Raw genomic sequence first — 11,299 nt, 5'->3', positions numbered from 1 at the left:
CTTTTCATTTGCTTTTGAAAGCACTCAGTTATAATGATAAAGCAAGCATGTGTGTGTGTGTGTGTGTGTGTGTGTGTGTGTGTGTGTGTGTGTGTGTGTGGTTTCAGTCATGTAAGCACTTACTTCCTAACAGCTACTGATCTAGTGCTTTGAGTGCCCTCAGTCACGGCCCCAGTAGGCATTGCCAATTCTCTATAGCACTAAAGTCTGCCATGGAAGGGAATACAGATATTTACAAGGATCTTCTGCTTTTAATTACTGCACTTCTACTGTGAGTTGGCAGTTCCTAGGGATATCTTTAGTTGCTTCAGGGTCATGTGTGTGTCCTGGGATTTGAACTCAGCCCAGGTACTGTCCCTGAGCTTTTTTGCTCAGGGCTAGTGCTCTACCACTTGAGTCACAGCTCTGCTTATAGCTTTTTGGTGGTTAATTGGAGATAAGCATCTCACAGACTTTCCTGCCTGGGCTGGCTTTGAACTGGGATCCTCAGAGCTCAGCCTTCTAAGAAGCTAGGATTATAGGCGTGAGCCACTAGCCCCTGGTGCTTGCTCAGAATTTTATTTTTTGGTTGTGGGGGTTGAACTAAGGGCCTGGGCACTGTCCCTGAGCTCTTTTGCTCAAGGCTAGTACTCTGCCACTTTAAGTCACAGCTCTCCTTTTGGTGTTCTATTGGTTAATTGGAGATAATAGTCAAGCCCCAGCTGGCTTGGAACCACGATACTCAGATCTCAGCCTCCTGAGTAGCTAGGATTACAGGCGTGAGCCACGGGTACCTGTCTTGATCAGAATTTTTAATGTCAGCTTAGCATTTTGATATTCCAGGCAGTGACCTAGCCGGGAGGATAGAATGAGCAGGACTGTCTATTTCTTGCTTTTAAGACAGTGAACAGATATTTCAGTATTGTAGACTGCTAAAAACACTAGGAAGGAAAGAAGAGCCCGTTATGAGGTTGGGTAATGGAACTTGGCTTGCTTTGGAGAGTTCCCTTTAGGGAAGCCCTTTTTTCCTTTTTTGAGGTGATGTCTGAACAGCAGTAGCTAAGTAGCATTAATAAGGCAAAGGGTGAGAAGGGAAGAATCTCTGGAGAGGCAGCCCACCCTTCGAGAGGCTGTATGGCACAGCGGTCTCCATGGAGGACCTAGGACAGCGACCCTAGAGGAAGCCCAGCTCCACCAGGGCTGAGTCTATTCCCAAAGCAATTGGAGTACATTAGAGTGTAAGTAGAGAAGGTAGTAATGAGATGTAGGGTTTGAAAAGAAGATTCAGTTTGGAGAAGACTAGAGGGAACAGAGCAGACAGTAGCAGCAGCAATAGCATTATAATTTTTTTTGGGGGGGGCGGGGGGGAACTTGTTAGGAATTGTAAGCATGGCCAAGGCTGCTGGATGGGAGAGAGTGAGCAGCAACCCGGAGAGGATGCTCAGTGCAGCGCCTGGTCCTGGATTTCAGGACCTAGGACTGGCACACACGTGCATCACCACCAAAGACAGGCATGCTACAGAAACAGCTGTCACAGTCATATGATTGTATCATTGTAAGTTCATAGATAAAGAAATTGGAAAGTGTTTACAGTGTTTCTGGACAGTAAGTCTGTGTTTTTTTTTTTCTTTTTATGAAAGATTCTCTGCAAATAGCTATAAAAGCTCTGGGACAGACTACTTTCTACAAAAAGTAGAAAGCAGAGGGAGAAGCCAGTTTGCTGCCTTGAGCTCCGATTTACCACCCAGCACCAGTGGTCTCAAGCCTAGGTGTCACCTTTCTGTCCCTTTGTCCCTCCCGTAGTAAGTGGTATTGTGATGGGTGTTGCCCTAGGCCCTGCCAGCTGGTACTTCCATTTCCAAAGGGATTTTCTTTTGGCGGAAAGAGAAGAGATCCAACTACTTGGCCGCCAGGCTGTCTGCTGTTGTCTCCTCTATTTAAGGGTGCGTCTTTCTTTCCTAGAAGAATTCAGGAGAGGCAGAGTCTTTGATGGGTAGGAAGCTCACTTCTTTTTTTTTTTGTTTGGTTGTGGGCTTGAACTCTGGGCCTGGGCACTGTCCCTCAGCTCTTCAGCTCAAGGCAAGTGCTCTACCACTTGAGCCACAGCGCCATTTCAGGTTTTCTGGTGGTTAATTGGAGATTAGAATCTCACTGGCTCTCTTTGCCCCATCTACTGCGAGAATGAAGACTATTCTCAGCAATCAGACTGTTGACATCGCAGCAGATGTCGAAGTCACTCTGCAGGGACGCATGGTGATTGGGAAGGGTCCCCTAGGAACCCTGCCATGGGATCTCACCCACATCAACGTAGAACTCAGCCTCCTTGAAAGAAAAAGAAGAGGCTCCAGGTTGATAAATGGTGGGGAAACAAAGGAACTGGCCATGTGCACACTATCCGTAGTCACGTACAGAACATGATCGAGGGTGTTACTCTGGGCTTTCGTTACAAGATGAGGTCTGTGTATGCTCATTTCCCCATCAACATTGTTATTCAGGAGAATGAGTCTCTAGTTGAAATCCGAAACTTCTTGGGTGAGAAATACATCTGAAGAGTTAGGATGAGGACAGGTGTTGGTTGTTCAGTCTCTCAAGCCCAGAAAGATGAATTTATCCTTGAAGGAAATGATATTGCACTTGTCTCAAGTTCAGCTGCTTAATTCACCAAGCAACAGCAGTTAAAAACAGGATATCAGAAAATTTTTGGATGGTATCTATGTTTCTGAAAAAGGAACAGTTCAACAGGCTGATGAGTAAGATCTAAGTTAACGTATCTTCGGAGACTCCTGGATCCTGACCAGTTTCTGATACTTCCATGATGCAATCAATAAAAGAATTCAATTGGGAAAAAAAAAAAAAGGTCTTATGGACCTGCCTCCTGTGCTGGCTTTGAACCGTGATCCTCAGATCTCAGCCTTGTGAGTAGCTAGGATGACAGCTTAGCCAGCCACCAGCACCTGGGAGAGGCAGATTCTTTGATGTGTAGGAAGCTCGCTTCTGAGGCTGCTGTTTTAGGACTAAAGGGTTTCACTGTCAAGTCTGGTTGTATAGTTGGCACTGTTGGGTTTGGCATCTCGAATGCATTTGATGCGCTTTTCATTCTCCAAAACCAAAGGATCAGCCCTGGCCCACTGTCTTTCAGGGGTGTGTGTGTGTGCACTTGTGCACATGCACTGACACTGGATCTTAAACTCAGAGCCTGGACACTGTCTCTCAGCTTTTTTGCTCAAGGCTGGCACTTTGCCAGTTGAGCCACAGCTACACTGCTGGCTTTTTTTTGGTGGTTAATTGGAGATAAGAGTCTTATGGTCTTTCCTTCCAGGGCTTTGGCCTTAAACCTTAATCCTCAGTCTCAGCCTCCTGAATAGCTAGGATTAAAGGCCTACGCCTGGTGCTTGGCTGAAACTAGAAATTTAATCAAGGCCATTGGCTCCTTTGTGCAACAGTCTTCCCAGGCCTGGGCTTCTGCGTAGCCTTTTAAGCCAGCAGTTGCCAAGTCTAGAGGCCTTCAACCACCTGTAGGCTTGTTAAGACAAGTGCTGCGTGTAACCTTTAAGATTCTGTTTCAGTAGTGCTTAGTGAGACCTGAGCATCTGCTGCCAATCAGAACTTCTTTTTTTTTTTTTTTTGGGTCCGGTTGTGGGGCCTGAACTCTGGGCCTGGGTGCTGTCCCTCAGCTCTTCAGCTCAAGGCTAGCGCTCTACCACTTGAGCCACAGCGCCACTTCCGGCTTTTTTTTTTTCTTATGTGGTGCTGAGGAATCGAACCCAGGGCCTCAGGCATGCACTCTACCACTGAGCCAACTTCCCAGCCCCACCAATCAGAACTTCTCACCTGAGTCCTGTGAGGACATCATCGACTTGACTTTAGGAGCCTGGTATACTGTGGACCATTATGAGGAAACTCTGGTGGTGGTGGGATCAGGCGAGAGAGCAAAACCCAGCTGTAAGACTGAACTTGGCTCTGAAATAAACCTTTATTCTTCCTCAAATAGAAGTGCTTCAACATGGAATGGAGTTGGACGCACCTCTTTTATGAGTCTCAGTGACCAGGGGGCTTGTTTGGGGGCAGCTCTGAAAAGACCAGGAAGATAGTTGGCAGGAGAGGCTGTGTTGATTCCAGACCTGTTGGACTCAATGCCTCTTGTTCTTCACCTGGGGCTGCTGCTCTGGGTGACCTGGCCTGCAGACTAAGAGAGTGACTGGGATTTTTAAGCTAGGAATTGGGGTCTTCGTTGCTGATCTGTAAGCAAGTGTGGTGAACAAATATGTCAGCTCTAGGAATAGCATTTGTAGAGTATTGTACTCTAGTTGAGGTTTCTGGGCTGGGTTCTGCCTCAGAGTATCTCTGCCCTGACTCCTGGTAAAGCAGCTTCAGCACCAAGTTAGAAGCATTATGAGTGGCGGTACACACTTTGACTTTGAGACCTCTGGTGAAGGTTGTGATTATTTCATAGGAGTTGAAAATTGACCACAGGAAGACAGTGGGCAACCATGGGACTTAGATGTCTGTGTATTTTTTGGGGGGCTACTCCAGTGGGAAGAAGCAAACAGAGTCAGCGAGAGGTGACTGCTTTTCTGTGCTGGTGACAGTGTGTCCCCAAGGCAGAGATGTAATCTATAGAAGCTATTAGGTGTCTGTCTGGGTTTCAGGGAAAGCTTGTGGCCTGTGTGAGAGGAGCTCAGCTTCCACCTGCTGCTCCATCGGCTGGCCTCTAAACAAAGGAGAATGGTGATGCTCTTTTCTTCTTGGTGTCACTCCCCTGAGATTCAGAAGTCACCTCTGCAAGTGTTTGTTTTCTTCCTCTACGCATATATTTATTATCCCTTGTATTTTCTTCATTTGTTTATAAAAGCCTTTCCTCTACCTCTCCCACCCAGTACTGGGGTTTGAGCTAAGGACCTTGAACTTTTGCTTAGCTTGGTTGCTCATTTGAGTCTTCTACTTGAGTCACACCTGTAGCTCAGCTTTTTGCTAATCTTTTTTCTTTTGTGGTTGGGTGTAGGGCTTGAACTCAGGGCCTGGGTGATGTCCCTGAGCTTTTTCACTCAAGGATAGTGCTCTACCACTTTAAGCCACAGCTCTACTTCTGGTTTTCTGGTGGTTGATTGGAGGTAAGAGTCTTATGGATTTTTATGCCCGGGCTGGCTTTGATTCATAATCCTCATATCTCATCTCCTGAGTAGCTGGTATTAAAGGTGTGAGACACCAGCACCAACCTTGGTGCCTTAATTTTTTTTTTTTGTCCGTTGTCGGGCTTGAACTCAGGGCCTAAGCACTGACCTTGAGCTCTTTTGTTCAAGGCTAGCACTCTACCACTTTGAGCCACAGCCCCACTTCTGGTTTTTGAGTGATTAATTGGAGATAAGAGTCTCTCAGGGGGGCTGGGAAGGTGGCTCAGTGGTAGAGTGCTTGCCTTGCATGCATGAGGCCCTGAGTTCGATTCCTCAGCACCACATAAACAAAAAGAAAAAAGCCGGAAGTGGCGCTGTGGCTCAAGTGGTAGAGCGCTAGCCTTGAGCTGAAGAGCTGAGGGAGAGTGCCCAAGCCCAGAGTTCAGGCCCCATGACCAGACCCCCCCCCCCAAAATAAAAAAAAAAAGAGTCTCTCAGGGACTTTTCTTCCCTCAGCTGACTTTTCTGCCTGGTCTGACTTCAAACTACAGTCCTCAGATCTCAGCCTCTTAAGTGGCTAGAATTACAGGTGTGAGCCCCCGGCAGTACCTTAATTTCTAAGCCACCTTTAAGGAGCCAGGGTTGTGATGCTCACTGAGGAAGGTCAGGTATGTTTTGCTAGTGGGAGAATCAAGCCTTATAAAGCTTGAATCAACCTTTTCTCTTTTATTTTTCTTTTTGCCAGTCCTGGGGCTTGAGCTCAGGGCCTGGGCAATGTCCCTGAGTTTCTTTTGCTTAAGGGTACTACTCTACCACTGAGACACAGCACTACTTCTGGCATTTTCTGTGTATGTGGTACTGAGGAATCAAACCCAGGCCTTCATGCGTGCTAGGCAAGCACTCTACCATACCACTAAGCCACCTGCCCAGTCAAGAACCTTTTCTATTGAACCTTTTCTATAAAACAACAGAAACTTGAAAAATAAATGCACATTTAAAAAATAACACAGGGAAGCCGGGTGCCGGTGGCTCATGCCTGTCATCCTAGCTACTCAGGAGGCTGAGATCTGAGGATCACGGTTCAAAGCCAGCCCGAGAGGAAGTCCGAAAAACTCTTCTCTCCAATAAACCACCAGAAAACTGGAAGTGTTGTAGCTCAAGTGGTAGAGCATTAGCCTTGAGCTGAAGAGCTCAGGGACAGCGCCCAAGCCCAGAGTTCAAGCCCCACGACTGACAAAAAAAAAAAAAAGAAAAGAAAGAAAGAAAAGCTGAGCATGAGGCCCTGAGTTCAAGTCTCAGTATAGACAGATAAAGGATAAAATAAAAATCCCATCTAATGTTATGAATTTTTTTCAAGTCCTAGCTTTCAGTTTAAGATGAAACAAGAGTTCTGCGAAGTATACTAGTACCTTCTTGTAATATTAGCTTAGTTCTAGACCAGCTTGGATCAGTATAGTAAGACCAAGTCTCAAAAACAAAAAGCAAAACAACCCAAACTAAAACCACAACAAATGCTAACACTCACATATTAAAAAAACTAATAGCCACTAAAATCATGTTGTACAAGTTGGTATACTGGTGTTGATATGTTGACAACATATTATCTTAAACTACATTAAAACTAAGTACAACAAGGCACCAGTATCTCATGAATCCTAGCTACTCAGGAGGCTGAGGTCTGAGGTTTGTGGTTCAAAGCCATGTAGGAAAGACTTTTATCTCCAATTAACCACCAGAAAATGGAGAAGTCACGCTGTGGTTCAAAGTGGTAGAGTGCTGGCCTTGAGCAAAAAAGCACAGGACAGTGCCCAGGCCCTGAGTTCAAACCCCAGGACCAACAAAAATCAAAACAAAAACTAACTATAGCTCTGCTGCCTCTCTGCTGAGCTGCTGGCACAAAGGATGTAGCAGTAAGCCACCAGAGATCCTCACAGAGGCTCTGTCCAGAAGAGGGCAAGTAAACCTGACCCCTTTGCCAACAAGATGAGGGAGGGTTTGTGGCTTTAGCTAAGTATCACTATCCCACAGTACTGTGAAATTTATGTAATCACTTAATCTCAATGAACAATTTTTTTTTTTTTGCCAGTCATGGGGCCTGAACTCTGGGCCTGGGCGCTGTCCCTCAGCTCTTCAGCTCAAGGCTAGCGCTCTACCACTTGAGCCACAGCGCCACTTCCGGCTTTTTTTCTTTTTGCTTATGTGGTGCTGAGGAATTGAACCCAGGGCCTCATGCATGCAAGGCAAGCGCTCTACCACTGAGCCACCTTCCCAGCCTGTCAATGAACAAATTTTTTAAAAGAAGATGAGAGGAGACACATGGGTATGAGGTTAGCATGGCTCAGGGCGCTGAGATGGTATTTCTAGAAGCTCAGCTCCTGCTCCCTGTGCTCAAAGTCCTTCTACTCAACCGCAGCTTCTTGCTGGGGCAGGTTCCCCTTCACTCTCTAGGCAAGAACGTTTGGCTGGAGTTTCTTTTTCCTTTTAAATTTAATTTTACTGTAAAGATGCTGTACAGAGGGGTTACAGTTACATGAGTAAGGCAATGAGCACATTTCTTGTTGAGTGTTGTTACCCCTCCTTTGTTTTTCTCCTTCTATCCCTTCCCTCCCTCCACTCCTCCCCCTGGCTAGAGTTTTTACGGCTGCCTCTCCCTCCTTGCTCAGAAGAATCAACATTTTTTTAAAAGTTTGCACTATGTGAGCCATCTGCTGCCCTCAGGTGAAAAGCATCAATGCACAGTGTTGAAAATGAACTTTGCGTGAGAATGGGAGGGAAAACTGGGAGCGTGAGTGACACTCCCTGACTCTGTACCTCGCCTTCATAAAAACAATAAGAAATCAAAAGATTAAAAAAGCCCAGGCAGGGCTGGGAAGGTGGCTCAGTGGTAGAGTGCTTGCCTTGCATGCATGAGGTCCTCAGCACCACTGAAGCAGAAAAAGCCGGAAGTGGTGCTGTGGCTCAAGTGGTAGAGCTAGCCTTGAGCTGAATTGCTGATGGACAGTGCCCAGGCCCTGAGTTAAGGCCCCACAACCCACCAAAAAAAAAAGCACCCATGTAGTGTGTGTTTTTCCCCTTGGGAAGACTTTGGTAACATGTTTTTATTATACATTACAGGTAAAGGACTTAACCCAGTATTTGGATCCAAGTGGGCTTGGTGTGATCACTTTCGAGGACTTCCACCAAGGGATCATGGCCATCACAAACGGAGGTTAGCGCCTTGTGCGTCTCTCCCTGTGTTCCTACCTCTCCCTCCTGCGGCCGCCCTGTGCGTCTCTCCCTGTGTTCCTACCTCTCCCTCCTGCGGCTGCCCCATAGACTCCCACCCTCCTTCAGGCCCTGTCAAATGTGTTTTTGTTGTTGTTGGTTTTTTTTTTTTTTTTGGTGCCATTCTGGAGGGCCCTGAGATCTTTTAATTAACTAATTAATTAATGATTCCACTCAAAGGTAATACTCAACCAATTGAGCCACAGCCCCATTTCTACTTTTTTTTTTTGTCTTTTTTGTGGTCATGGGGCCTGAACTCTGGGCCTGGGCACTGTCCCTCAGCTCTTCACCTCAAGGCTTGCTCTCTACCCCTTGAGCCACAGTGTCATTTCTGGTTTTCTGGTAGTTAGTTGCAGATAAGAGTCTCAGACTTGGGCTGGGAAGGTGGCTCAGTGGTAGAGCGCTTGCCTTGCATGCATGAGGCCCTGGGTTCAATTCCTCAGCACCACATAAGCAAAAAGAAAAAAAGCCGGAAGTGGCACTGTGGCTCAAGTGGTAGAGTGCTAGCCTTGAGCTGAAGAGCTGAGGGACAGTGCCCAGGCCCAGAGTTCAGGCCCCACGACCGGACCCAAAAATAAATAAATTAAATAAATAAATAAAAGAGTCTCAGACTTTCCTGCCTAGGCTGGCTTTGAACTGTGATCCTCAGATCTCAGCCTCCTGAGTAGCTAGGATTACAGGCGTCAGCCGCTGGCACCCGGCCCAGTTCCTGTTTTTATAAAGTGTTGTAGCTTCATCTATATATTGCACGTTTAGTGAGGTCAGACTAAGTCCCAAATCTGAGGGGAGCACTGACAGCTCGCGGCCTCCAGCCTCCGCCTGGGTGAAGGACTGCTCTGGGCCTCCGCCTGGGTGAAGGACTGCTCTGGGCCTCCAGCCTCCGCCTGGGTGAAGGACTGCTCTGGGCCTCCAGCCTCCACCTGGGTGAAGGACTGCTCTGGGCCTCCAGCCTCCGCCTGGGTGAAGGACTGCTCTGGGCCTCCCTGTGGCACCTAGCTCACTGACATATTTCCCCCTTCCCAATTAGTAAAGATACTTTACTTTCCTCTTGTTTGAGGTTGATTTAATCTAACTTTTGCGTGTGTGTGTGTGTGTGCGCGCGCGCGCGCACACACGCACACACACATACAAGCACTGGAGCTTGACCTCAAAGCCTGAGTGTTGTCCCTGAACTTGTTTGCCCAAGACTATCACTCTACAACTTGAGCCACATCTCCACTTGTAGCCTTTTGGTGGTTAATTAGAGATAAGAGTCACACAGACACCGTGTACTGGGCGGCTCGCACCTGTAATCCTAGCTACTCAGGAGGCTGAGATCTGAAAATCATGGTTCAAAGCCAGCCCGGACAGGAAAGTCCGTGAGATTCTTTCTTATCTGCAATTAACCACTAGAAAACCGGAACTAGAGTGGTAGCTCAAAGTGGTAGAGCACTAATCTTGAGTGAAAGAGCCGGAAGAGTGCCCAGGCCCTGAGTTCAAGCCCCACAACCAACGCTCCCTACCCCCTCCCTAAAAAAAATTCTGCTCATTCTGGCTTTGAACCATGATCCTCAGATCTCAGCCTCCTGAGTTGCTAGGATTAGACATGAGCCACTGGTACTTGACTTGCATTCTTTGTGGTTAGTATTTCCACTCTAATTAAGAATAAAACATTCTCGGGGCTGGGAAGGTGGCTCAGGGGTAGAGCGCTTGCCTTGCATGCATGAGGCCTCAGCACCACATAAGCAAAAAGAAAAAAAGCTGGAAGTGGTACTGTGGCTCAAGTGGTAGAGCGCTAGCCTTGAGCTGAAGAGCTGAGGGACAGCGCCCAGGCCCAGAGTTCAGGCCCCACGACCAGACCCCAAAAAAAAGAAGAAAAAAAAAAAGAAGAAAACATTCTCAGCAAGTCCCAGAGTTAGTTTGGATCCAGTTTTAGTGTTTTTTTTTGTCCTGGGGCTTGAACTCAGGGCATGTTCCTGAGCATCTTTTGCTCAAGGCTAGCACACCACTGTGTATGTGGTACTGAGGAATCAAACCCAGGGCTTCATGCATTCCAAGAAAGCACTCTACCACTGAGCCACCTTCCCAGCCCCCCTGCTGGGATTCAGAGAGTGGGACTGTGCTTCTTTAGCAGCAAGAGCATCTCAGGTCTGTGTCTCTGCCTGATGCCATGTTGAGGGGTGCAAGAGCATCATAGGAGACACCCTCTCCTTCCATTGAGCAGACCTGTGTGCTTGAAGGGTGGTCTGCTGGTGGACCACAGAAAGGGCGGGACCATGGGCATGGGGACTGGGAGGGGTCCAGCCTGGACAGCGGGCGGGCTGCCCCTCCTGCAGGACCCCTGGGTAGCAGGTCTGTGATGACGAGAACTAGTGGAGGTGGCTACAGCTGAGACTTGTGGGGACTGTCAGTAGGGGTCCTGTTAGGCTCGACTGTGCAAGCTCTGGGGAGAGACCAAGAAGAGCCAATCCCTGCCCCTGGGGGCTGGCCTTCTAGTGGGGGACAGACTATAGACAGTTGGGGGAGGGCAGAGAAGTGGTAGTGTTCTGGTGTGTGTGGGGACAGCGGGGGTCAGAAGAGCAATGTGTGGGTAGCCAAGACACAGTGGATCTGATGGCACCGTGAGAGGATTTGGCCTATGGGAGCACAGGTCTGTGAATCAAGCCCAGCAGAGTGCTCTTGGGATGACTGTGTGATGGGGAGGACCCAACCTCAGTGCTAGCCTGCCAGGACCATGGCTCCAGAGCTAGCCTTCACTAGGACCATGGCCCAAGCCCCAGTGCTAGCCTTCATTCACCAGGACCGTGGCTCCAGTGCTAACCTTCATTCACCAGGACCTGGCTCCAGTGCTAGCCTTCATTCACCAGGACCTGGCTCCAGTGCTAGCCTTCATTCACCAGGACCTGGCTCCAGTGCTAGCCTTCATTCACCAGGACCGTGGCTCCAGTGCTAGCCTTCATTCACCA

General features: G+C 48.0%; 1 protein-coding gene and 1 pseudogene across 3 annotated transcripts in view; both read left to right on the top strand.

The window, feature by feature from the left end:
• Positions 1–2,160: 2,160 nt before the first annotated feature.
• LOC105981988 lies at positions 2,161–2,757 on the top strand (annotated as a pseudogene).
• Positions 2,758–8,207: 5,450 nt separating this feature from the next.
• The window catches only part of Rab11fip3 (RAB11 family interacting protein 3 (class II)), a 45,729-nt gene continuing 42,637 nt past the window's right edge, over positions 8,208–11,299 (top strand). For all 3 annotated transcript variants that reach the window (XM_013011593.1, XM_013011590.1, XM_013011589.1), the window contains exon 1: positions 8,208–8,298. In XM_013011593.1, coding sequence (XP_012867047.1) covers positions 8,280–8,298 — 19 coding nt within the window. In that variant the 5' untranslated portion in view covers positions 8,208–8,279. The remainder of the gene's footprint in view (positions 8,299–11,299) is intronic.

The sequence above is a fragment of the Dipodomys ordii genome, unplaced genomic scaffold (genome assembly GCF_000151885.1).
Source record: "Dipodomys ordii isolate 6190 unplaced genomic scaffold, Dord_2.0 Scaffold14, whole genome shotgun sequence".
Classification (NCBI taxonomy): Eukaryota; Metazoa; Chordata; class Mammalia; order Rodentia; family Heteromyidae; genus Dipodomys; species Dipodomys ordii.
Note: the sequence above shows the minus strand (reverse complement) of the source record. Positions and strands in the feature narration are given on the sequence as shown.